Source organism: Amblyraja radiata, chromosome 28, assembly GCF_010909765.2.
Source record: "Amblyraja radiata isolate CabotCenter1 chromosome 28, sAmbRad1.1.pri, whole genome shotgun sequence".
Lineage (NCBI taxonomy): Eukaryota > Metazoa > Chordata > Chondrichthyes > Rajiformes > Rajidae > Amblyraja > Amblyraja radiata.
Window position 1 is genome coordinate 19927943 of NC_045983.1, and position 27438 is coordinate 19955380.

At 43.8% G+C, this 27438-nt stretch overlaps 3 protein-coding genes across 7 annotated transcripts in view; 2 read left to right on the top strand and 1 right to left on the bottom strand.

Moving 5' to 3' along the window:
• The window catches only part of lrwd1 (leucine rich repeats and WD repeat domain containing 1), a 39991-nt gene extending 32873 nt beyond the window's left edge, over nt 1-7118 (bottom strand). Inside the window, exons 1-3 of the mRNA XM_033046393.1 lie at nt 6958-7118; nt 3742-3844; nt 1289-1523 (exon numbers count right to left, since the gene is read on the bottom strand). Of these exons, the coding sequence (XP_032902284.1) occupies nt 1289-1523; nt 3742-3821 (315 nt within the window). The 5' untranslated portion in view covers nt 3822-3844; nt 6958-7118. The remainder of the gene's footprint in view (nt 1-1288; nt 1524-3741; nt 3845-6957) is intronic.
• A 67-nt stretch (nt 7119-7185) lies between these two features.
• Nucleotides 7186-12735, top strand: alkbh4 (alkB homolog 4, lysine demethylase). 4 transcript variants are annotated; one of them, XM_033045997.1, is made up of 3 exons: nt 7186-7478; nt 10503-10700; nt 12013-12735. In XM_033045997.1, exons 1-3 carry the CDS (start codon nt 7368-7370, stop codon nt 12649-12651), a joined length of 948 nt encoding a protein of 315 aa, XP_032901888.1. In that variant the 5' UTR covers nt 7186-7367; the 3' UTR covers nt 12652-12735. The 4 variants fall into 4 exon arrangements, with proteins under 4 accessions (XP_032901888.1, XP_032901890.1, XP_032901889.1 ...); XM_033045999.1 differs by having other exon boundaries at nt 7228-7603; XM_033045998.1 differs by having other exon boundaries at nt 7228-7598.
• Nucleotides 12736-22704: 9969 nt separating this feature from the next.
• dtx2 (deltex E3 ubiquitin ligase 2) overlaps nt 22705-27438 on the top strand; it is a 43492-nt gene continuing 38758 nt past the window's right edge. Inside the window, exon 1 of one of the 2 annotated variants that reach the window (XM_033046002.1) lies at nt 22705-23107. In XM_033046002.1, the coding sequence (XP_032901893.1) occupies nt 22777-23107 (331 nt within the window). In that variant the 5' untranslated portion in view covers nt 22705-22776. The remainder of the gene's footprint in view (nt 23108-27438) is intronic. The other variant, XM_033046001.1, reaches the window with a different exon arrangement.

Genomic DNA, 27438 nt, shown 5'->3' on the forward strand with positions numbered 1-27438 from the left:
TAAATTAGCTGACATCTAGAGCAGCGGATGCAGTAGATGAGGTTGGAGGAGATACAGGTGAACCTTTGTCGCACCTGGAACGACTGCTTGGGACCTTGAATGGAGTCGAGGGGGGAGGTGAAGGGACAGGTGTTGCATTTCTTGCGGTTTAGCCTGTGCTGTCCCCTCCCCTTCCTTCACCCTCTAGCTGTCTCCTCCCACCCTCCCATCCGCCCGCCCTCGGGCTCCTCCTCCTCCCTTTTTCCTTCTTTCTTTCCCCACCCCCCATCAGTCTGAAGAAGGGTTTCGGCCCGAAACGTCGCCTATTTCCTTCGCTCCATAGATGCTGCTGCACCCGCTGAGTTCCTCCAGCAATTTTGTGTACCTTCGATATTCCAGCATCTGCAGTTCCCTTTTGAACATATTTAAATACACTGCTGAATGCCATATAATAAAAAAATAGAAAATTAAATTAGTCCATCTATTAAACGAGTGAAGAATGGATAGGTCCATTTGAATTGCTGAAAGAGAAATGATAGGAAGATCTGATTGACATATAATCTTATTCAATCTGGCAGTAGGAAATTGTGAAGGATATTCCACTGAATGCAGAGGCTGGTGGTGTGGATGGTAAGGACAAGGGGAGTTTTATTCAGGCCCTCTCCAGTAAGAGAGTAAGAGCAAGAGCAGAGGTCAGGAATAAGATGAGATGCAGTCAAGGGCTCTGGAGGTGGAGCCACAATTCCAAAAGAAGGAAGAGCAAAGAGATCATTGTTGAAAGTCTTGTTATCGGACCAAATGTGATGGAGATGGGGAAATGGCAATGAAGTCTAAACAGGAGACAGACTAGGAAGTACAGTCAACATAGCTGTGAGAGCCTGTGCTTGAAAGGAAAACAGATGGCAGGGAAGTATCAGACATGGACCATGTGAAAGTGAAGATGGGGGAAAATATGTAGCAAAAGTCATGAGATTTACTTGTTCAAAAGCAGTAGCAATAGTCATGATATAATGGAAGGTACATTGCAGAAAAAAATAGCTGCAATTTCCTTCAGAATCATAAACAATCGAACTGAATTATTTTCCTGCACTTCAAAAGCTCAAGCGATGACCAGATTCTATTGCTTATTGACTCTTGATTAGTTGGGCAGAATAAATAATACAGTGAATTTTAACAAACTAAACTTTAGTTTCTTCAATTCTGTTACATAGGTTCAAAAACAGAATATTTCAGCAATGAAACTTAATCAAGTCTGCTTTCATGACATCAGATTTTATTTCAACTCAATAGTGTAGGTTCAATCATTTACCGTCAAATGCAAGTTATCTTCACAATTGAGATCTTCAAGATTCTCAAACTGGCTAATCGACGTAACTTGATTCAAGTCATTACTGGCACAGTTTAGACACTTCAGGCTGTAAAGTCCCAGATTGCTTGGAATTTCCGTTAGCAGATTTCTAGACACATCCAATTCTTCCAACTCTGACAGCTGAGAAAATAGTACTCGATCCAAATCGCTTGTTTTCAGCTTTAAGTTAGAAAGACTAAATAAAAAGGGAAATTTAAATAAAACTAAATTTCAAAGAAATGTTACTTATCAATATTATATTGCAAATTGCCCAGGTGTTAGATAAGCAGTACCTAGTTTGAATACTGGTTAGCTCAAAAAGATAGAATGCATTTGTCCTGCACAGTACTTTTGCAATTTTATCATTCGCCACAGCACTGAAGAGAGTGAAATGCTAACCGTCACCTTATCCCTATACTTCTTCCCTCGACTCTGTTCAGGAACCCTGACAATCCTTTCAGGTGAGGCAGAGGTTCACTTGCACCTCCTTCAACCTCATCTACTGTATCTGCTGATCCAAGCGTGGGCTCCTATATATCGGCGAGGCCAAGCATAGATCAGGCGATTGTTTTGGTGAACACCTTCGTTCAATCCGCCTTGGCATACATGATCTTCCGGTTGCCAAACACTTTAACTCTCCTTCCCATTCTGACCTTTCTGTCCTGAGCCTCCTCCGTTGTCAGAGTGAGGCCAAACACAAATTGGAGGAACAACACGTCATATTTCGCTTGGGCAGCTTATAATCCAGCGGTATGAATCTTGATTTTGCTAACTTCAAGTAACCCTTGCATTTCCTCTTTCTCCATCCCCCCCCCCCCCCCAGTCATTGTACTAGTTTCATTATCGGCCTGTTGAGTTTTGCTGTCTGTTTAACTCGTTAGTATCTGCCCCCTGCCAACAATAGATAATTATGGGCTCTTTCCTTGAACATCGTTGCTTTTTGCATATCTTACATTTATTTGTTCTACGTGCCGTATATATGCAAAATGTTTTTACATACAACACACAAGGTATGCAAAGAGTTGCCACATATCTGGCGCTGACAAAGTACTTTGTTAATAACTTCCAAACTATATCACCAGCAGGCACAGAGGGACATCACCACCTGCAGGATCATCCAGAAATAACATTCCACTCTAACTTGGGAGTACTGTATATTGCTACTCATTCTTCATCAATGAGCCAAAATTATAGAATTTCCTAGCTAACAACTTTGTTGAATTACCATCACCACCTATATCTTAAAGGTGGCCCCTCATTACTTTCCCGAGGCAATTGGAGATGGGCAGTGGCAAGTTCCGGAAGTGGCGGCGCTGTTGAACAGCTGCGGCTCGCCTGCAGTCCGTCTGTTTTTACTTTTTTTGTTGTTTTTTGTCGTCTTGTTTTAGTTAAATTTTAGTTTATTAGGTTGTGTTATGTGTGGGGGGGGGGGGTGAAACATGTTTTTCTGTCTCTTCCTTCGGGGGAATGCGACTCTTTCTGTCGTAGCCCCCCTTCTCTGCCTCCGTCTGCGCTGAGGCCTAATGGTGGAGCTGGCGGCCTCCAACTGCGACCGACCTCGAGGCTCCGGAAGCAGAGCCAGCCAGGACTCAACAACGCGAGGCTGGCTGAATTCGGAGCTGTGGCGGTGCTCCGGTGGCAGCGACCCGACTCGGAGCTGAGGCGGCGTTCCGGCGGTGGCAACCAGACTCGGGGCTGAGGCGGTGCTCCGGTGGCAGCGATCCGACTCGGAGCTGAGGCGGCGTTCCGACGGTGGCGACCTGAATCCGGGGCTCGACCGCGGGCCAGTGGACGACATCGTCGGGAGCTCGCAGGTCACAGGTTGGCGACCTGTTTTTACGGAGCTCCCGCGGCACCAGCTGCGTCCGCTGGACTGGAGGGCGGCATCTTCGGCAGCTTCGACCACCCCGGGCCGCGGAGCTTGAACCGGCCCGTTCGCGGAGCTCGGTTGAGCCGCGGGACTGACTTACCATCGCCCGGTGGGGTAATAACATCGGAGGCCTGGATCGCCTCAGCGCAGAGGGAGAATAAGGAGGGAAGAGACAGTGACTTTAAGACTTTTGCCTCCATCACAGTGAGGAGGTGCCTGGTGACCTCACTGTGGTGGATGTTAATTTGTGTTTATTGTGTGTTTTGTTATTTATTATTATATGTATGACTGCAGGCAACGAAATTTCGTTCAGACCGAAAGGTCTGAATGACAAATAAAGGAATCTAATCTAATCTAATCTAAATGGTCAGCCAGCAATGCCTGCAATCTGTGATTGAATAAAGTAATCATCCAGAACCATCTTTGAGATCATGTTCAAATGATTATTAATTAGAGGACATATCACAACTAAACATTACTTCCAAAATCTTGTAATGTTCACACTCTGGGTATTTAATAATAATAACAGATCAATTATTCTTACTTGATTTTCTTAATATGTTCTAGTTTTGAGTGCTTTGGTGTTCCTTTTTCAAGCAATAACTCTTTTGTGATCTTGGTCATATTTGAAATAGTTGTTCTCTAATCTGTGGAAAATGAATAAAAGTTTAGTTTAATTTAAAGATACATTGTAAAAAAAGACCTTTGGCCCACCGAGTCCACATCGACCAACTATCAGCTGCACATTCGTTCAATCCTACACACCAGGGACAATTTACAGAAGCCAATTAATCTACAAACCTGCAGATTAAATGTACCGCCGAGTGGATGATGAAGGCTAAAATGCCGCATGCCTCATATTCTATACTGTCATTCACTGAAGCCACGTATATCAAAATGCATTAATCCAAGAAAGCCCAAGGCATAGACAATTGACCTGTGATAACTCAAGGCTTGCTTTTATCACACATCTCATGCAAGGTAGTGTTTCCTCCCCAATCTCCATTCATCAGAAGGAGTAAGAATATCAGATGAAGAGGTGGGGAGATGACCAGGGAAGACAAAGAGGATTGTAAGAGAGAGCACATTAAACTTAAGCAAGGTACTCTTGCTTAAAGCCCACATAAAGTCAGACTCTTAAATTATCATTCAAGTAGCCCTCGATTGTCTTGTTTGGAGCGCACCACCTAAGTGGATGATGGAGGCTAGGATGATCATAATATTTAAGAAATACTGGACAAGAACTTCAATTTCCAAGGCGTGAAAGACAACAGACCAACTGCTGGTCATAAGGTACTGGAGATTCTCACTGGATGGTTGGCTGAAGGACCAGTTTCTGGCTGCATGTCTTTTGACAATTATTCTAGATAACCTCACATATTCACATTGATTTCACCTGCCACCTTCTTGCACATTCCTCTGTTCTGCTAATCATCACAACTTTCAATAACTCATGGTAGATAAAAATGCTGGAGAAACTCAGCGAGTGCGGCAGCATCTGTGGAGCGAAGGAAATAGGCAACTTTTCGGGCCGAAACCCTTCTTCAATATCTCATTCTTTATTATCAGGGCTACCTTACCTGAACACAACCTTAACTCTGTCTCTTTTTTAAATATCTGATATAAAAATGGCTTATTCGATGCGTAGGAGATCATGTTGTGAATAGCAGAAGCAGTACACTAGATTGGAAGTGCAAATGAATCATTGTTTCACTTGTGAAGATTATTTAGGTTCCTGGATGGCAGCAAGGGATGTGGTAAAAGAACATGTTGCATCTCCTGTGGTTATATGGGAAAGTGGTGTATAAAGGACAACGGCAATGGATTCATAAGAATGGACTGGGAATCACAAAGGGAATGATCTGTTTGGAATGCTAAATGTAAAGATAAAGATATGTTTAGTGCTGCAACCTCAATGATGTCCATCAATTTAGTTACTAACTTAGATTTTCCACCCTGTCCAGCTAGGCATTCCATGCAGCTGTGTATTTAAGGTTTCTCTTGTATTTTTCCCTCTCCCTAAATATTTTTATTAATCTATCAACCGATTACATCATCAATAATTGACATCCATTGTATCCCTGGCCTCACCATATCAACTTTTTCCCTTTGTCGATTCATCCATCCATCACTCTCTGTAAATCCAAACAAATTTGTTTCCCGTTACCCAGTTCCGACAAAGTGTCGCAAAAGTGAAGCTTTAGTGGCCTGTCCCACAGGTGATTTTTCAGCAGACTGCTGGCGACTGTCAAGTTGCCGGCACTTGCCTGAAAAACCGAGAACTGGAACGGTGACTGTCAGAGTGGAACACGAACACACACGAACACACACACATCATTCCTCCCCGCTTGCCCTGTCTAAAAAATTCACACGGTGCAAAGCCAAGGTGATATGGACACACACCGTGATGAACAGGAAGGTTGGCACTGTAAATAAGATGGCTAAAGCACAGTGTAGGTAAGTCCTTTAAAAAAGGGGGGGAGAGTGGAGAAGGAGTGGAAACAACTTTTAAGAAGCCAGAGAAACACGGCTGTGAAGCTTGGCGAACATTTAACGTATCCTTGGTTCTGAAAACGACGTACCTTTTTTTTCTCCAATGAGCCAATTAAATTCACCAGTCAGCACCGGCTACAACCTACGAGAACCTCCGACCTTCTGACAAACCACTAGGACCTCCTGGCGACCCACCTACGGCACGAGAATTCTCGTTACTCTCCATGGCAGCTTCATTCTAGTCGGCGCTAATTTTTCAACATGTTGAAAAATTCACGGCGACCATAATGAGGCCACGACTAGTTCCCAGAATGCGGAAACTCCTCGCGACCATGAAGGTGACTCCCCGGCAACAACCCACGAACATGTGGCGACTGCATAGTCTCTTGCAGTCGCCTAAGTGGTACAGGCCCATTTATGGGCCTGTCCCACTTAGGCGATTCTTCAGGTGGCTGCCAGGGACTAGTTTTAATGGAATTCACCTACGACACCTGGCGACAAACTACGACAGCTCCTACGACAGCAAACACTGTCGCCACTGTCGCCGAAAATTGTTGAAAATTTTGCGGCAGTCGCCTGTAGTTGCCCAAAAAATCGCCTAAGTGGGACAGGCACATAACTGTTTCGCTTTCCATGGAAAATGCTTGCCCTGCTAAGTAGATTGGCATTTTCCCTCTTTCAACTTCACAACATTTGCAGTTACATTTTAAATTTCCATTTAGTGCAGTAGTTATGAGGCCACTGTTATCAGGGACAGGTTAAGCTGCCCAGAACTACCAAACAGGACATGCACAACTACACTTCGCATCTGAAACTGTGCTGAGTGATGCTCTACCTAGAGCGTACTACATCCTGATCCAGAAACGGTGCCGATATTATGCTGGAAAGGGAAAGAAAAACTGAAAACATGAAACAAAAAGATAAGACAGGATCTGTTGTAAACATTCAGCAACATGATGAAGACAGCTCTGAGTGCAGACTTGTTTTTATAATTGATTAATAGAAGAAAGAATAAACCAGCAGTCTCGACCCGAAACGTCACCCATTATTTCTCACCAGAGATGCTGCCTGTCCCGCGGGGTTACTCCGGAATTTTGTGTCTATCTTCGGTGTAAACAAGCAGTAACTTGACTGAAACCGACGCAACTGTGCCCACTGGTGGGTGGCCAGAGCCACACGTGTTCGCCGCCGCCACGGGGTCTGCCATTGTGCAGACCGCCCTGCAGACCAAAGATACTTATATGATGTTTGCTGCACACACACACACACATCAACTCTAAGGAGAGGCTTTCACTAACTTTCACAGTGGCAACGCCGCTCGGCTCGGTCTCCCTCTCCGCCGGCTCCCAGCAGCGGACTTCACGGCCAACAGCCTTCACTCCCTCATAGACGAGTTCGGCTCGAGCTCCGGCGAGCGACCTGCTCTCCGCGCGCGCGCCGCTCCGTTTCGGTTCGGCTCGGGTTTCCCGCTCGCTCGGCTCGAGCTCCCCACACGCGCGGCGCTTGCTCCGTCCGGGCTTGGCTCGACTAGGCCCCGCCCCGCGTCCCAGCCTCAGCCCGTGTGCTCGCGTCGCTCAGCCGGCCGCTGGTGCGGATCGGTTGGCCGGTCGGATCAAAGAGACTAGAGGAGTATGCGCATCTAGTACCTTTGGGTCGGATTGGGTAGGTGAAGTGGAAATGGCTGCGGAGGCGGCTGCGCTGCCGGGCTGCGGCTGCAAAGGAATCCGTTCGTGTCTGAGATGTGAGCAGGCCAGAGGCCCAGTTGATCTATGTCCCAAGTTACAGCGGGTGAGTCAGTGAGTGTCTCTGTAAAGTGAGTAAAGGCCTCTGTGGAAAATAATACAAATAAATGGACGCGATGCAACCTTCGAAGAAGCCTGAACCATCATCGGGATTAATGCAAACCATGTAAAGTGGGAAGCCAAAGTTATAATGTGTAGGAAGGAACTGCAGATGTTGGTTAACATCGAAGATAGACACAAAATGCTGGAGTAACTCCGCGGGCCAGGCAGCATCTCTGGAGAGAAGGAATGGGCCACGTGTCGGGTCTGAAGATGGATCTCGACCCGAAACTTCACCCATTCCTTTCATCCAGAGCCTGTCCCGCCGAGTCACTCCAGCTTTTTGTGTCTTTAGCCAAAGATCTGTCAGAAATTGGTGGAAACACAATTACATACAGAATGATTCTCCATCTTCACTTATATGGAACAATTAACCCAGGTAGCCATGCCAGGAGAGTTGTCAAATGAGGAACGTCTGGGCAGGCTATTCTCGTATCCTCTGGCATTTAGAAGAGAGAGAGGAGACGTCATTTTCACTCCTGAGACGAGGAAGCTTGACAGAAGGGAATATGGAGGAAGTTTCATATTATGTGAGAACCTAGGACTATTTGAAAGTGAGGCATCCGTTGGAGACAGATAAGATTAAATTGTTTGATTTGATTTGATTCAACTTTATTGTCATTGCACAAGTACGAGTACAGGTACAACGAAATGCAGTTTAGCATCTAGTCAGAGTGCAAGGTAGTAAAAATACTGGTTAAAACAATATGTGCAATGTGGATGAATTAAACTAGTACATAGGCAAATAAATATATACAGATAAAAGAGTATGAAAGATAGCTAACGTCGGGCCTGTGAGTTCAGCAGGGTAACGGTATTTTGGAAAAAGCTGTTCCTCAGCCTGCTTGTGCGAGACCTGAGGCTCCTGTACCGCCTCCCTGATGGGAGGAGGGCAAATAGTTCTCCCTCCTGTTATGAATTTTTAAACTTCCTGAAAAGTTGTTAGAAGTGGGATCTTTGAATATTTAAAAGCAAAAATTGATAGACTCTTCAAGGGACTTAAAGATTAAAACTGTCTTTAAACCTGCTGTAGTAAAGTTAGATCCAAGTCATCCATAATCTTGTTAAATGCAAGATATGGCATGAGGGAATGAATGGCCTTTTGTATGGAACCAAATTGTATTGAGGAAAGAGTTGTAACAGAATTGGATAACCAGTGTAGTATCAGAAAGGATTGAATTTAAAGGGCATTGATTTTCAGTTTAGATGAAGGAAAAGATTTTCTAATCAGCAGCAACAATCATTTAAATTTGCCATGATTACATCATGAACTAGGATTGATAACGACTACAGAAAATGCTAGGCATGTCAGACCACCTCATGAAGAGAAACGGCTAATGCTTCAGGTCTATGATCCCTTCATGACAAGACATGGATTGTTTGATAAGGGGTTTTTGATCTGAAATATTAGCTCTGTTTCTCTTCCCATGGATGTGACCAGACATGCTAAGTATTTCCAATCTTTTCTGTTGTTATTCCAGATTACCAGTATTTGCATGTTCATAACAACTACATTCTGCAACCTGATCTTCTTTGTAAGATGAAGATTACAGAGATTTGATATGTCAGAGAGGATTCTCTTGAACTTCTACAGGTGTATTGTAGAGAACATATTGACTGGTTGCATCACGGCCTGGGTCGGCAACTTGAATCCCAGGAGCGAAGAAGACTGCAAAATGTTGTGAATACTGTCCAGTCCATCATGGGTTCTGACCTCCCCACCATCGAAGGGATTTACCAGAGTCCAAGCCCCAAAAAAGTAGCCAGCATCATCAGAGACCCACACTACCCTGGCGACACACCAATTTCACCCCTGCCATCGGGAAGAAGGTACAGGAGCCTGAAAACTGTAACGTCCAGGTTCAGGAACAGCTTCTTCCCCACAACCATTAGGCTATTAAACACTGCAACCTCAAATAAGCTCTGAACCACATAGAATATTATTGAAGAAGGGTTTCGACCCAAAAGTCACCCATTCCTTCTCTCCAGATATGCTGCCTGGCCCACTGAGTTACTCCAGCTTTTTGTGTATATATATTCGGTTTAAACCAGCATCTGCAATTCCTTCTTGCCCATTGCATTATTATTGTTTGTTTTTTATGTGTACGTATGCTTGTGTGTGTGTGTGTATATATATACTTTTTTTTCTCATGTATTGTTTACATTGTACAGGTACTATGTTTACATATTCTGGGGTGCTGCTATTCATTTGAAATTCAAGTAAGAATTTAATTGTTCCATCTGGGACATATGACAATAAGACACTTGGCTCTTGAATGATATCAGATTCAGATTCAACTTTATTGTCATTGTGTAGTGTACAGTACAGAGACAACGAAATGCAGTTAGCATCTCCCTAGAAGAGCTACATAAATATGAGCAATAAATAAATCTATTTACGTGCATACAGTCATAGTATTTTTGTCATGGTGGGAGGAATGCTGGAGCTTCAAGTGTAAAGGATAAAAATTCAAGTGAAATATTTGGAACGTAACAGATCAGCAAAACAAAATTCCATGATGTTATCAATATGAACTTGTGCTTCATTTTATATTTGTACACATTGCATTTCTTTCCAAGTGGATTAAATTTTAGTAGTTTTGAGTAAAAATCTGTTTAAAACCCCCCCAATAAATGCTGGAGTAACACGGTGGGTATGGCATCTTCTCTGGAGAACATGGATAGGTGACATTCCATGTTCTCCAACGAAGTTGCCTGACCCACTGAGTTACTCCAGCACTTTGTATCTTTTCTTGTAAACCAGCATCTGCAGTTCCTTATGTCTATATGTTATTTGATCTGGTCATTGAGGTTCAGTGTTTGGTTTATATGAACAAGTTCGCTGAAGGAGTTGAATTGATGTCTATTTTATTGCATGTTATGAGACTCGCATCTTGTTTACTAATATAATCAAAGTGTCCTGAAAGTTATGTATGCATTTTAAACATTATTATCAAATCTCTTCCTACAGAGAAAGTACCACTTCACTTATCATTTGGAGTCAGGCTTAGCAGTTGCAGATTACTCTACTTGTCTGACTGGTTGGGCTTTTCCATTTCCTGGTGTATTTTTAGCCGAAAAGTTTGTGAATGAAGAGGAAGAAGCGGAGATGGTAAACCTAATGGATAACAATGAGTGGAAACTATCCCAATCTGGACGAAGGAAACAGGTTAGGTTTTCCTTTCGTAAAGAACGTGCTATTTATAGATCACTTGTTGGGACAACATTAACAATACCAGTTTTGCAGTACATATCTTCATAATATGATAGAATATTAATGCTTCTATTTTAAGTGAGGAGATGTGATAGCCAATTTTTATTTTAGTTCTTTCCTTCCTGATTGTATTTAACAGTTTGTCTTGATAACGTGCATAAACCAACGTTCCATTACAAGTATTAATCATTCTGACACAAATGCATTGCACTTACCTAAATGTAAAATAAACTGACTGAAACTGATCTTTCCAAGTTTCTTGTTTTGGAAATTTACTGTGTCCCTTGAGATTCTAAGCATGAAACATGATGACGATCGCCCAGCTGGAAATACTTCATGGAATTATTTTGTTATGATGAATGGTTTTATTTAAATCATTAGTGGAATTATATAAAACTGAGGCACTATCAATGTGCCTCATGTAATATTTGCTTCTTCATGAACCAAGTGGAAAATGCTGGAGCAGTATCTATCCACATAGAGAGAAAAACAGTTAACATTGCATCAGAAAAGTCATTTTCTAACTCAGATGGAACATTAACTCTGCATCTCTTTCAACGGATATTGCTGGACCTATTTAAGTATTTTCTGTTTTATTTCAGTATCTGCAGATTTTTCCTTTTGCAAAAGGAGTTCCTGTAATCCATTTATTTTGAATGCTGTCCAAAAGACCTTTTTTTGCCGTTGCCTTCACTTTCTTCACAATCTAGGCACTGACGACATTGGTCTTCACGATATTGATGTCAGTATGTTTTAATTCTCCCATCAGTTTGTAGGAAATAATAAACGATCAGTGAAGGCAAGCATACCATATACCTTCTTTACTACTCAATCTACCGATGTTACTGTGAGAGAGTATAGACATGGACCCTAAGATCTCTCTGTATATTAAAGCTATTAAGGGTCTTGCCATTAATTGCCTTAGATTCGACAGCACAAAGTGCAACACCTGACATTTGCGCCACCCACATTTCTCACTAATTTCTGTAGCTGATCTATATTCTACTGTGTACTTTGATAGACTTCCTCACTGTCACCAACCCCTCTAATTTTGGTGTAGTCTGCAAACATACTAACCAACCCATCTACATTTACATCCAAATCATTTATATATCACAAACAACCGAGATCCTAGTACAGATCCCCCGCAGAATTCCACTGGTCACAGACAACCAGTCAGAATAACATCCAATAATTCCAAGTGAATAGATAAATAATAATTTGTTTTAATCTATTGTTACTAATATATTTCCTTGTCAACTTGTAGGACTATGGCCCAAAAGTGAACTTTAAAAAGCGCAAGTTGAAAGTGGGATGCTTCAGTGGCCTACCGTGCAATAGCCTCTCGCTCATGGATCGAATGACACAATGCAGTGTACTGAAAGACTTCCTTCCTGTAGAACAGTGTAACCTAGATTACAGACCAGAACATGGCTCTGGCATTGATCCACACTTTGATGACTGGTGGCTCTGGGGCAAACGTTTGGTCAGCATTAATCTGCTGTCTGAAACCAAATTATCAATGACTTGTGATTCGGAGGATTTGATCCAGCTACACTTGACTGAAATGGTGCCCAATGCTCAGCAATGTGATCCCATAAATGGTAACTCGGAAAGCATTTGTGATTTCCATGGAGATACTTCAGATCATTGCAAAGGTCAAAGGTCTGTATCTTACAATGATGTAGAGATAGCAATTCACATGCCAAGGCGATCTTTAATTGTTTTGTATGGAAATGCACGATATAAATGGAAACATGGAATTTATAGACAGGATATCCAGTCAAGGCGAATATGCTGTACCTTTAGGGAGCTATCAGAAGAGTTTGGCGAGGGAGGTAAACAAGAAGCATTGGGGAAAGTACTTTTGGATATTGCATTAAGCTTTAAAGGTGTTCCTGGATAATAACTGCTGAAGCATCAAAAGGTATTTATTATAAACCTAGCTCTGGGATATGTACATAAAGGTTTGGCTTGTTATTTTATTCTATTTCGGTACCATGTAGCCTGGTTTTAAATACCTGGCTCCAGGCTATTATAGTTTCATAAAGTAACTTTAGTAGCATAAAGTAAAAATACAAAACTCCTCCCCCATAGGCATGAAGACGGGAGTCGTCGTGAGTAACCTTCTCACCAGATCTTATCTGCTCGAAGAGGCTCCTTGACATAATATTTGCGAAAGCTCCCGTGTCGACCTTCGCAGTAAAGGTCGACCCATTCACGGTAACACGTACAGATGGATCCTTTGTCAAAGCAGGTGCACCCAAGAGCGAAAAAATAGACGATTCATCATGGGAGGAGACGTTATCTGAATCAGGGAGTTCGTCTGAATGGTGCTGGGAACCAAGAGCGCTATCAGTCTCAGCAAGGTTGTTTAGGCTCCTCCGTGGAGCAGGGACCGGCCTGCCAATGGAACGACAAGCTGCAGAAAAGTGATTGAGCTTTCGGCAGAAATTGCAAGTTTTTCCCCAGCGCGGGGCAAACATTAAACTGATGACTAGCGAAGTTGCAGTTGGGGCAACGACGCGGGCCGTCCCTCGCGGGTGCGGGAGCGCTACGCTGGCGTGGCGGGCCATCGTTCCGCCTGCGCCCAGCAGCACTGGCATAGTGAATGTCCTGAGCAGCAGGTGTAGATACAGAGGCAACAGCAGCAGCCATGCGAGAGGAATGCAAAGCCTCGTTTAAAGTCAGGTCGGGCTTCCTTAAGAGTTCAGCCCGTAGCTTCTCGTCCTGTAGACCGTGAACCAGGACATCCCTGATCATTTGGTCGGGGGTCACCGTGTCAAGGCGGCAACGCCGAGCCAGGTGACGCAACGAGGCAATGAAAGAGTCGATGTGCTCCCCAGGGTTTTGGCGTCTGGTGAAAAACTTGAACCGCTCAATGATGCAATTAGTAGGAATGTCACAGAGCGCGGTGAATTTAGCCAAAAGACATACCGGGTCCCGAGCATCCTCACCAACGCCGTACTCGAACGATTCCGAATGTTCCATGGCCTCCGGGCCAGCCAGGTTGAGTAGCAGATGTGCCCGCACCTCCGGGGTGGCATTGGCATGGGCGATCGCGATGTAATGCTCGAAATCGCGTTTAAAGACCGCCCAACGGTGCACGACGTCTGAGTCAAACACCAGCATGTCAGGTTTGTGACACGGGTTAGCCATGGCAAATAAAAGGGAAATTGGAACTGGGGGAAAGCAAACAAACAAAAACCGATAGACAGGAGGCGCGAAGTACGACTTCTTGACACCATGTAAAGACTTCCAAACACGTGATGTCTTCACTACATGTTTTATTATAGATACTGGTATAAACACACACACTGTGCCCTAGCTGTCCGTGGTCTGTCACTGGAGCTAGAGAGCGAGAGAGACGTGGGGAGGCTACAGTTATACTGAAGATAATGGGGAGTGGTTAGTAGTGGTGAGGTCACTATGTTAAAGGAGCATGCACTGATCTACAGGTAGTATGAAATATATCTTCCTTCTGCTCTTTACGTTGGTCTTCTCCAAATACAATGCAGTCCCCAGTGCACTTTATCCATGGGCAATTTGGACCGGGCCTGTCTCCATGTATGACTTCATTTTAAGGGTCATGAACCAGGGATTCCCATGAGCTAATGGAAATATAGTTTTTTTTTCCCCCAATGGGACTTTGAGAACATCCTCGAAAGTTTCTTCCCACCTGCTAATCCCTTGCTGTAGGAACCTAAATGTCTGTTTTAAGGGTCCAATGTTGGCCTTGGGAGTTCCATGGTCTGCCCAATGTAGCAGACATGAGTATAATTTGAGCATCAATCTTGGGGTGCAGCATTGTAGCAACGGAATTTGTGGGAATTTTGTTGCCAAATGACCTTCAGTTTAAATTAATTTCAATCCCTTTTCTCTGTATTTCAGCTACATATCACATATGCCTGTTGAGAAAAAGGATACTAAAGTAACATAAATTAAGTGTACATCTGGTTTTAGTGTTGGAATTCCATGAAATTGTATATTTCTATTTTGGATGACTTTTTGTATTTATTAAAGATGATTTTGTTTTAATCCAGAATACATGAACATTTTTTTTTTTTTTTTAAATCAGGTCTTTATACATTCATGAAAGTAAATGATCAGCTGACTGGATATGCCTCTCTCCAAACTTTCAATTGATCCAGTAATATAATTTGATCAATGAACTTTTCATTATCAAATTTACAGTTTGGTCTCTGCCAAAAATAGTGCTTCAAAATGGCTGTGGGAGTGGTTTAGCCAAGATTGACAGTTTGCACAATCTGATACCACTTGTAATTAAATTAATTAAAAGTACATCAGCATTTAAACTGTTCCATTCACAAATTCTTCAATGTATAATCAACAATTTCTGTAATTTTTCAGTAGGTTTGGTACAAATTAAACCATATTAATGCGATTCGGTTCGCTCAAATTAATTGGATGGATATTGTCTCTTCACATATGATGGGCTGCTCCATTGTTCTTCCACTTTGGCCTGTCCCAGGCACAAGATGAAAGCTTATACAGTGTGGCAAAAAATTCAAACTTCTAACTTTTTTTTACAACTAACCAAAGTGCTTAAATTCATAATTTCTCATATGGAGTTAATGGGATTGGGGAATGGATCCAAAATTTGGCAATTGCTAAAAATATAAACTACAATTAACAAGTGCAAGGAATAATAATAGATCAGGCTAAAGAAAGAGCAAAGACACAAGGAATTGACTTGACTTTACATGCTTTTGTCAAAATTTAATTTTTTTTTATAAAGACCTGGAGAAAGAAATTAGGTCTTTACTAGGATGGAAAACAAGAGATAATTAACTGACGTTTTCTCAGTCTCCATTACGTCTAGAATGATTCCAGAAGTGTCAGCAGAAATACACCTCCTGATTCCTGTCTCCTTAATCCACTAATAAAGAGTGTTCAATCCATTTCCCACACTTCCATTCTTGCCAGATTTCTCCTTTCCCTATAATGATGCTATTGGCATCATGCCACATGTCTCTGTATTCCAGGACTTTCAACAAGGCATTGGTCTAGATTAAAACTGGACCCATTTACAATGTAATTTAACTCAAACTGGATCATGCCTACGTTTGCATTTGGATCAAATAGCATTTACTGAAATAATGATCATCCGGGTGCTTAAAAACACTGCTCTAGTTTCCATTAAATAAGCGGCAAGACCAAGCCAGACTCGGCGATCGTTTCCCTGAACACCTCCGCTCAGTCCATCTTAACCTACCTGATCTCCCGGTGGCTCAGCACTTCAACTCCCCCTCCCATTCCCAATCTGATCTTTCTGTCCAGGGCCTCCTCCATTGTCAGAATGAGGCCCAGTGCAAATTGGAGGAACAGCACCTCATATTTTGCTTGGGTAGTTTACACCCCAGCGGTATGACATTGACTTCTCTAACTTCAAATAGCCTTTGCTTACTCTCTCCATCCCCTCCCCTTTCCCAATTCTCCCACGAGTCTTACTGGCTCCGACTAAATTCTATCTTGTCCCAACCCCTCCCCTGACATCAGTCTGAAGAAGGGTCTCGACCCAAAACGTCACCCATTCCTTCTCTCCAGAGATGCTGCCTGACCCGCTGAGTTACTCCAGAATTTTGTGTCTACCTTCGATTTAAACCAGCATCTGCAGTTCTTTCCTACACAAGCTGCTAAAGGAACTTAGTTAACGGATCTTACGTACAAATTTATGCAGGCACTAAACAGTATTCCCACTTTAACAAACATTATACATAACCACCTCTGCCGTTCAAACATAGATGTTGGAACACATTCGTTAACTGGGAAGTCAGGAAAGTTTGGTGGCCGGAAAACCCCTCCCAGTTCCTGGTCCATAGCACAGTCCTCAGCCCTGGAATCTTACACTGACATATTTTTGGTGCTTCAGAGCTAGATTTTTCACTTTTGCTACTTTGTTGTAACCATTTGCTGCTCATGGCCATATATTGTTTTGTTAATCTAATTAACATTATCTCATGAACAAATGTTATCCTCTTTTCTTCCACCCAAACGTGGACCACTTTTTCCTACCTCCGTTTCTAGCTTTGTACCTAATTAGCAACTATCTATATCTTCCTAGTTTGATCAAGGTCATTGACTTTTAAAAAATTACTGTATATCTCACAAATAGGTTTACACGGTTAATTCCTGGAATGGCGGGACTGTCACATGCTGAGAGAATGGAGCAGCTGGGCTTGTACACTCTGGAGTTTAGAAAGATGAGAGGGGAACTCATTGAAACATGTCACACCCAACCAGGTTGCATCCCACCTACTGAATATTGCAAAAGCACCCCAAGACAAGTCCACCAGAAGAGCTGTCGCAACAGAGCTAAGGACGCTTCGACGAACACCTGGAAAGGAAAGAAACCCTGAGCCCTTCGAGGTGGCTGAACTGGAGAAGGTCCTGCAGGGCCTGAAATGTGGAAAGGCAGCAGGTTATGATAACATCTCTCCAGAGTTCATGAAACACCTGGGCCCCCGAGCTCTAACCTGGCTGACCCAACTCTACACTAGGGCCATACAGACTAACTCCATCCCAAAGATATGGCGGACAGCAAAAGTCATTGCTATACCAAAACCTGGCAAAGACGAAAAACTACCAGCAAGCTACCGCCCAATCTCTCTACTCTGCGTCCCACTCAAAATCTTAGAACGCCTTATACTACAACGTATATCTCCAGGAGTAGAAGAGATTCTCAGTGTGGATCAGGCAGGTTTCCGCAAGGACCGCAGCACAGGAGAACAAGTTCTGGCCCTAACCACCTGCATTGAAAACGGCTTCGAGAACAAACTGAAGACCGGGGCAGTGTTCCTTGATCTCACCGCAGCCTATGACACTGTGTGGCACAAAGGCCTCCACCTAAAACTCACCAAAGCACTCCCTGCCTGGGCATCAGAAACCATCAAATCTCTGCTCTCCAACCGCAGGTTCAGAGTTCACCTTGGACAGAACAAGAGTGCATGGAGAATACAGAAGAATGGGCTCCCGCAAGGGTCAGTTTTAGCCCCAACCTTGTTCAACCTTTACACAAATGACCTACCCACCACCAAATCCCGCAAATTCATCTATGCAGATGACATCTGTTTGGCCTTCCAAGCACCAGATTTTGGTACATTGGAACAGGTGCTCAATGAAGACCTTGCTAAACTGGACGAGTACTGCAAAACCTGGCGCCTAAAACCAAGCCCAGCAAAAACGGTCTCTAGTGTGTTCCACCTCCATAATGCAGAAGCCACAAGAGAACCAAACATCTATCTGAGCAGGACCAAACTGAAGTATGCCCCCACTCCAACCTACCTCGGAGTGACCCTTGACAGGACCCTATCCTTCAAGGAACATCTTAAAAGAACAGCAGCTAAGGTGAAGTCCAGAAACAATCTCCTCAGTAAGCTTGCTGGCTCAAAGTGGGGGGCAGCAGCCCCCACACTGCGCATTTCAGCACTAGCCCTTGCTTTTTCTTCAGCCGAATATTGTGCCCCTGTTTGGTCCAGGTCATCCCACACACACCATGTGGATACCCAATTGAACTCAACAATGAGGATCATCACAGGAACAATCCGCTCAACACCACTCCCCTGGCTCCCTGTCCTATCCAACATAGCCCCTCCACACATCCGGCGAGTAGTCCTCACTCAAAGGATGCTCCAAAAGACCAAAAACTCCCCTCAACTGCCAATTCACATGGACATCTTCAACCCACCCACTGCTCGACTTCCATCTAGACGACCAATTTGGAAGAACCCACCACCAGCTGATTTCACCATCCAATCAGCTTGGAAAAGGGAATGGGAGTCCAAGGACGTCCCAAATAAACATCTGGTGTCAGACCCCACCCTACCGGTCCCTGGCACCAATCTCCCAAGGAAGCAGTGGACGACGCTGAATAGATTCAGGACTGGACATGGCCCCTGCTTGGCCAGCCTTCACAAATGGGGCAGCAGTCCAACCCCATGGTGTGCTTGTGGAGAGCAGCAAACAATGCAACACATCATTGAAGCATGCCCTCAACAAAGACTCAAAGGAGGACTTGTCACCCTTCATACAGCAGATCAAGAGGCAACTGCTTGGCTAAAGGACTTTGCATTCGCTAAATAAATAAATTGAAACATAAGATTGTTAAGGGTTTGGACACGCTAGAGGCAGGAAACATGTTCCCGATGTTGGGGGAGTCCAGAAACAGGGGCCACAGTTTAAGAATAAGGAGTAAGCCATTTAGAACGGGGACGAGGAAACACTTTTTCTCACAGAGAGTGGTGAGTCTGTGGAATTCTCTGCCTCAGAGGGCGGTGGAGGCAGGTTCTCTGGATGCTTTCGAGAGAGATAGATAGGGCTCTTAAAAATAGCGGAGTCAGGATATGGGGAGAAGGCAGGAACGGGGTACTGATTGGGGATGATCAGCCATTGAATGGCCGAATGGCCTACTTCTGCACCTATTGTCTACCCATTTCCAGTTTCAGTAGTTTGTGCATTTAATTACGTTTGATTAAACATTGAACTTTAATTATTGATTCAAGCATTTTATGCAAAACTAAAATCATCCCCTTGTTTATACAATATTGATTACTCGCTTTTGTGAACTTGGGAAGTATGAAGCATCTTAATTCAAGGTGTCTGGGAAGTCAGCAGCCTAAAGTTGACACTATGATGGATGTTAGAAGATAGGGATTTCGCATTATCTGTCGCGTAACACCCCTGCAACATCGATGATTCCTGGCAGGAAAAAAAAAGCACATCCATGTGTAGTTGTGAGCTCTTACCAACAGGTGCCTCTGCAGAGCTGCAAGATGATAGATCTTTTAAATTTTTAAACTTTTGGCTTGCCAAATATTATTTGTTTGCTCCAGTCAATTTTTCCCCATCTTTGGATAATTCTTGAGCTCGTGTTTCCCTTGACTCAGTAATGAAGATTTGAACCACTCTGACTACTATCTGCCCCCTGTTTCAGATCTTCAAGCTCCAGTATTTTTCAAATTATTTTATTTTCCTTGGTAGTTCAACTGTGCTCTTTCTAGTTGAATATTCTGCAGCAGGAGTTGGGCTGCTTTCATTGCATTCACTAAAATAGCCATTTGCATATTATTTGTTTGCTGCTAATAGGAAAATAAGATTAAAATAACCAAATTATTTCTTTTTCCCCCCCAAAACAAATGGCAACATTTGTTGTATTTATTGAATGTGGGCAGGAATACAAAATACACTGTGAGAAATAAACATGAATATAGATTCAAATTTGATTCTCCTGACCCAAAGGTTTCCCAAGATTTTTGTAGTTATTTTCATAAACAGGATATCTTAAGGCACAATCATATTTTTGGAGACATTAGTAAGTTTGGCAATGAAACTGCATGCAGCATGAAATTGCAAACATGAACTGACTATCCCAATCTTATTGGATGGTGTTAATAAGCGAGTTCGGTATACCGATGCCCAGGGCATTCGCGATAAACATTCTCAGCAGCTCAGCTGCTGCATGTATACAGACCTGCGATTCATCCGTAGTCAGGATCGAACCCGGGTCTCCAGCGCTGCAAGAGCTGTTAAATTGTTACTGGACCGTCCCCGTCCCCTCCCGAGTGTCCCATTCCTGTCCGGGGGCGGCCGGAGATGTCCGGGGTGACCCTGGACTGACAGGACACTGGCCCGGAGCAGTGGCGGCCACAGGCTTTCAGGCGGCGCAGAGAAGAGGCGCTAACTCCAGCTCAACTCTGCATGTCCCGCCAGGTTAACCGACAGCCCTGGACTGACGGGACACCGGCCCAGAGCAGTGGCGGCCCAAGCTTACAGCCAGCGCGGACCGAGGTTAACCCGGCGGGATAGGCAGAGTTAAGCAGGAGTTAGTGTTTCTTCTCCGCGCTGGCTGTAAGCCTGTGGCCACCACTGCTCTGGGCCAGTGTCCTGTCAGTCCAGGGTAACCCCGGATATCTCCGGCCACTGCTGGACAGGAATGGGACATTCGGGAGGGGAAGGAATGGTCCAGTAGCAATTCAACAGCGCTTGCAGCGCCGGAGACCCGGGTTCGATCCTCACAACGGATGCAATGCAGGTCTGTACACACACAGCAGTTCAGCTGCTGAGAATGTCTCTCCCTTGGTCCAGTCTCTCCCTCTGTCTCCCACTCGCATCTGCCCCCTCTCGCTGTTACTCCCTGCTCTACTACCTGGCACCCCTGTTCCTCAGATTAAATATTTTTACACATAAATTATGAATAAAGATAAGAATTTATACACAGTTTATACAGCCTGCGCTTCGTTTGCTTTTTCTTTATTGCGAATGACCTTTGACAAATCCCTTGATTCCTTGCGTTTTTCAGAATATCGAGCTCGCTTATTAAAGACATGGGATTGGACACCATGAGAGATTTCCTGCTCTTTTGAGAAAGATAAAGGAATATTTTAATTTACTTGATAGGAATGAAATAGCTTTGGCATGTGTTTGCTGGAGTTTCATGGTACTTCTTCGCATTAGTGTGCCACAAGAATGCATTCGCAGCCCCTCACTATATCCCCTTACACTTATGACTGTACAGCCTAGTACTGCTCTAACTCAAATACAAGATTGCAGTTGACAAAGGAACATTTTGCCAATGGTGCAGACTTGGAACAGATGATTCCAGGTAGGCAAGGAAGTGGAGATAGTTGAACGCTTCAAATTCCTGAGCATAAATATCACCAACAATTTTTCTTGGTCCAACCACAGTCAAGACAGCACATCAATGCCTCTACTTTCTCAGAAGGCTAAGGAAATTCAGCACCCTTACCGATTTCTCCAGATGCAATGAAGAAAGCCTCCTATCAGGATTCATCACATCTTGGTTTGGCAAACTGCTTTGTTCCGTAGAAAACTGCAGAGGTCCATTCAGCCCATCCCAGATCCCAGCAGTGACCCCATTAGCTTTATTTTCTTATTTCCAGCATCCTGAAACATTCTGCCTCAGGTGCTCAAATACTTTAATTTTACTATGTTGATAATTAACTACATTAGGGACAATTTACAGTAGCCATTTGATCGGTCTGCATGTCTTTGGGGTGTGGGAGGAAATCGGAGTATTTGGAAAGCCACACAGTCACGGAGAAGGTACAAACTTCACCCAGATAGCGCCTGTGTTGCTGGAGATGTGGGCGGCAGCAGCACTGACTGACTGACTGACAAGCCGCTGTAGTATCTCTATTGACGTGAATACATTTCCTGTTGCAGATTGCTGCTTTCAGGTGTGTGTTATTATTCACCCACAATCTTTAATTGAAGATTTCCTGGCTCAAATGCAATAAGCAATTTCGAGATCTTTGTAATAACAGAACCCGCTGAACATTTGGGATCAATCTGAAGATAATTAATATGTAGTTGGAAGCGTGTTTAGTTTATTGTCACATGTACCTGAAAAGCCTATGTAGGTGTAAACTTTAGACGCGTCAGGCAGCATCTATGGAGGGAATAGACAGGCGAGGTTTGGGTCGGGACGCTTCTTCAAATGAACTAAATATCACTTAACGAGAGACACTTTGCGATTTTGATGAAAGATTTTAGACCTGAAAATGTTAAATTATTCGTGTTTCAACAGATGCTGTTGACCTGCTGGATATTATCTGTTATTATTTTAGGTTCCCAACGTTCGTATGGTTTTTGTTTGCAGTCCGCAATCGCTGTAATGGTACAGTTCGCATGACTGGTTTGCATTCCTAACGCAATTCTATCCATGGTACCCGATTCAAATAACAATAACAAAACGATAAAAAGTTCTCCACCAAGTTTCGTTTCCGCCGCTCCACTGTTGTCCTCGCACCTGCCGATAACCGTCAGCAGAGGGTGCTGGCGGTGGCCGGGGGCTGATGGGAGTTGTAGTTCGACATGGGACGGGCAGGATGTCAAGTCTCCGGCAACTCCACCGAGATGGAACTACATTTCCCAAAGTGTAGCGTGCGAGCCGATTCCCCTCCCATCCCCTCCCCCTGCAAAGGAGGAGCTTGGATCGGAAAGTTATCCGCGTTTGTTTCTCTCGGCGTTTACTCTGGGCACGGAGCGGGACATGGCGACCTCGGCGTACGGAAGCGGAGGGGCGGCCGCGGGCGGTGGCAGTGGCAGCAGTAACAGTAGCTCAGGCTTCCCTTCAGCCGTCGCGGTTGTCCAAGGGGGCCAGGGGCCGCAGGTGGTGGTGTGGGAGTGGGAAGACGAGGCGGGCCGCTGGAGGCCCTACAGCAGCCGGGTGAGCGAGCACGTCGAGCGCAGCATGCAGCAGCTACATGGAGTCGCGGCGGCCGGCAAAGGAACCAACAGCATCGCACTGGGCCAGGCCGACCCCTGGCTGGCACCCTACATCATCGATATCCCCACACTCACCCAGTTCCGACAGGACACCGGTATGGTCACTCACACACCTCTTGCTGGCGTCGCCGCCCGTATTTATCACTAATGTTCTTATTTCATGTATCCCTCTTCCCCTTGTCTAATTATTGTTCAATATCCATTATTCCTTGCACCAGGATGGCTTAAAATATGTTATATATTTTCAAAATGCTTTCTATGGCTGAGAAAAGGGTCTCGACCCGAAACATCGCCTATTCCTTCTCTCCCTAGATCAGATGCTGCCTCGCCCGCTGAGTTTCTCCAGCTTTTTTGTCTACCTTCGATTTTTCCAGCATCTGCAGTTCTTTCTTAAACAACTCTATGGCTGAGATGATTACATTTAAGCATTCTATCTCAAACTTAAAACAAAAAGCACGTACATGTTGTCGTTTTTCCCCCGGTAAAATAAATCTGTTATTGTTTGGTTTAACATTGAGTTTAAACGATTTATAAGCGATTAAGGGCATCATCGTTTATTGACGTTTCGAAACAGATGTGTTCATGGATTTCATTCCAATTACTTCATTTCTCCTGGTTATAATTGATTCCAGGCGGTACATATTAGTCAGTGATTTTATGACGTTTGTTTTTTAATTGAATGGTTTCATTGGGAAAATATTAACTTAATTTTTGTTTAAAAATACTTTTATTTTTAAATGCCTTAAAATTACCAGTAGGGGTGAAAGACAAGAAATCAATATCTCCTTAGGCCAAGGTCAAACTTTATATTTGCAGTAGGTTGTTTTTGCTTGTATGTAGAAACTTAAGAAACAGGAGTAATTCAGTCAGCTCCTTGGACCTGCTCTACCATTTATTACGATCGTGGCTGATCCACCCACTTTCCTGTTGCTTTCCCTGGCCCCCTTGAAGTTTGTGTCCGTTAGTTTCCACTTTGAGCATATTCAATGATATTGCCAAAGTTCGCTCTGGAGATGAGAATTCTAAAGATGTCTTGAATGAAGGGGTCACGTTTACTCCAGCCATTTTCTGATGGTACAAAGATAGATGTTAGCAAATCATTAGGAGGATACGAAGGACCTGGAAAGGAATGTGAATTCACAAACCCTTGAGTGAAGAAATTGCTCTTGTCTCTAGATGAAATGATTCTCCCTTTATTCTGAAACAATGCCTCCTATTTTAAATATCCCTGTGGAGGTCCCAAGTCTAATCCTTGTGGTTACTGTTTGCTTGTCTGAAATTGACCCATTTATCTTCTCTCTCTCTCTCGTGTAGTTAATCGATTATTATTCCAATATATTGCCCCATAACCTATGCAGTACTTGTGCAGCGACCTTTAATGTGACACTTTATCAGATGCATTCTTGAAATCCAAATATGCCATATCAATTTAATACTATCATTTTCACATATACAATAAACCCTCGTTTTAACAGACCGCTTTATAACAGATTTTGGTTATAGCGAACGGACCTAATAACGCCACCCCAGGCTCGCAAAGTGCACCAGTGAGCCCTCCTTTGCCCATCGCACGGTCCGATTGTTGCGACTGTTGTGGCTCACTTTGTAGCCTTTGGTAACAACACTTTCTTCAGGCCACTGCCACAGGATACACTCGGTCACCATGGAGCGCCCTCCCCTGTTGACAACTGTTGCTTTTCCTGTCGGCCATTGCCTTGTACACTCCCCCTTCCACCTCCACTTCCTTCTCCTGTTGCTCTGTTCACTCATCCTCTTCCTCCACTGCTGTCTTCTCCCCCACAGTCACTAACATACTCCACCTTGGAAGATGTTAGTGACTTTGGAAGAGGAGACGGCGGAAGAGGAGCGGAAAGCAGAAAAAGCATCAGCCAACAGGAAGAAGCGGCAGCTGGTGAGAGGGGAGGGAGCCCCATGGTGACCGAGCTTGTCCCGTCGGTGGCGGTCTGGGGAAAACGCCGTCCCAGAGCCTGCAGTGAGCAGCAGCATCAACTAGACTGTGCGGTGGGTGAAGAAGGGCTTGCTAGTGCAGAGCAATGACATCGGCACCTAGTTTTAAGGTGAAAAGAAACAGTGCTGGAGTAATGAAGCAGACTGAATAAGTCAGAAGAAAGGTCCCGATGTCACCTATCCACGTTCTTCAGAGATGCTGCCTGACCCGCTGAGTTACTTCAGTGTTTTATATCCTTTTGGTGTATTGACCATCATCTGCAGATCTTTGTTTCATCAACATACAATGATAATATCTTACTCAATTATAAAGGACAATCAGCTAATAACACAGTTAGCAGAAATAACAGAACTGCTATATCTCTCATTTCCCTTATCCCTAACCAGTCTGAAGAAAGGTCTCGACCCGAAAAGTCACCTATTCCTTCTCTCCAGAGATGCTGCCTGATTACTCTAGCTTTTTGTGTCTATCTTTGGTTTAAACCAGCATCTGCAGTTCCTTCTTGTATAATAACAGAGATAGCATCTCCAGTGGAGAATTTCCTTTATATAAACACTGTCAATTATTTGATGGCATGCTCTGCTTAAAAGCCAGCCATTGGGAGCTACTCCCAGTAACGGACAGGCACAATTGTTGTGCACGGTACCAGATAGTGTTTTGACATTCTGACTTTTTTTTTTTTTTGTCTAAAGTTCCACCTTTGAATTGTGATCACGCAGAAGTCAAATTAATCGGGTTATCTTTTGAACTCCGAGACTACTTTATCACACTGAAGAAGGGTCTGACCCAAAACATCACCCATTCAATCTCTCCAGAGATGTTGACCTGCTGAGTTACTCCAGCATTTTGTGTCTACTTTATCAGGATCTTTTGACTCCAGAGCTAATCACAACATTTTTTCCCCCCCAAATGTGGGTTAAATAAATCTGAAATGAGGTGAAATCAGTGTCTTCATTTAACATCAAAACATTGTTGGATGGTTGTGGCGTCAAGATGTCCTGGTAAAACTGAAGAATTGACTTTAGGCATAGATCCACAATTCTTTACTAGGTGGGGAGAAACCAAAAACTAAGAGAGATTATTGGCTACAATGTTCTCAATCTCTGCTCCAAGATATCACAGCAGGAGTCGAGCAGAGTAATTTCCTTAGCCTGACCATTTCAGCTGCTTTGTAGTTGTTTTGCTGCCATGATGCATTGAGAAGTGGTGATGTTCAATTCCTTTCACTGGATGCAGAAACTGGCAAGGATCAAGCACCAGGAAATGATTGTTTTCAACAGAGGGGAGTCTAACCACCATTGTTAATCTGATGAAAGGTCATTAGCCTGAAATAATAACTTTCTCTTTAACAGATGCTACCTGGCCTGCTGAGGGTTTCAAGCATTTTGATTTGCTTCACGCTGATGCATTGGCTGGGCTGCTGTTTCTGTAGAGAATGCTAAAACTGTTTCCTGCAATGTAGATGTAGCGCAGTCCATCACGCAAACCAGTCTTCCTTTGTTCGACTCCATCTACATTTCCTGCTGCCTTAGCAAAGCAACCAACATAATCGAGGACCACTCACATTGGTATTGGTATTTGTTTATTATTGTCACGGGCACCAAGATACAGTAAAAAGCTTTTGTGTGCCTGCTATCCAATTGTGTCTACAGATAATACCACACATGAATACAATTAAATCATGCACAGCTACTATGAATGGAGCAAAGAGAAAAATAACAAAGTGCAGAATATATTTCGCAGCATTGTGGCATAACCGCTTTCCGAGAAGGAGTCCAGTGTTTGCAATGAGACAGATTGGGTGTAAACCTTATGGGAGGACAGTTCAATGGTGTGCTAACAGAGGGGAGAAACTGTTCCTGAGTCCTGATGGTATGTGCTTTCAAGCTTTTGTATCTTCTGCCTGACGGGAACGTGGAGAAGAGGGAATGGCGAGAGAAAAGGGTTCTTCATTATGTTGACTGTTTTCCTACGGCAGTATGATGTTTAGATTTAAGTGCATGATTACCGTGTGTACAGTGAACGGCTTTGTTTTGCCTGCTATTCAAATAGATCAGATATACCACACATAAATACAATCGGGTGATGCTCAGGTACAATAGTTAGTGCAAAGAGGAAGATACAGAGTGCAGAATATAGTTTGCAGCATTGTAGCACATCAGTTCCATAAACCAAATCCAAGTTGCTAATGGTGAATTGGACAGTATCTTGCAGAAGGTCCATTAAGAAGGCTGATAACACAGGGGAAGAAGCTGTTCCTGAACCTGGTAGTGTGTGCTTTGAAGCTTCTATACCTTCTCCCAGGTAACAGGAAGAAAAAGGAATCACCAGGATGGGACAAGTCTTGGATTATGTGGGCTGCATTTCCAGGGCAGCGTGCAGTGTAGATGGAGTCGATGGTGGGAAGTCTGGTCTGTGATGGACTGGGCTCATCTTCAATTCTCTGCATTTTCATAT

Excerpts from the sequence above, each read along its gene's own strand:
- alkbh4 (XM_033045997.1), top strand. The coding sequence starts at position 7,368 with ATGGCTGCGGAGGCGGCTGCGCTGCCGGGCTGCGGCTGCAAAGGAATC. Across the intron at positions 7,479-10,502 it reads TATGTCCCAAGTTACAGCGG|AGAAAGTACCACTTCACTTA; the intron begins GTGAGTCAGTGA and ends CTCTTCCTACAG. Across the intron at positions 10,701-12,012 it reads AATCTGGACGAAGGAAACAG|GACTATGGCCCAAAAGTGAA; the intron begins GTTAGGTTTTCC and ends GTCAACTTGTAG.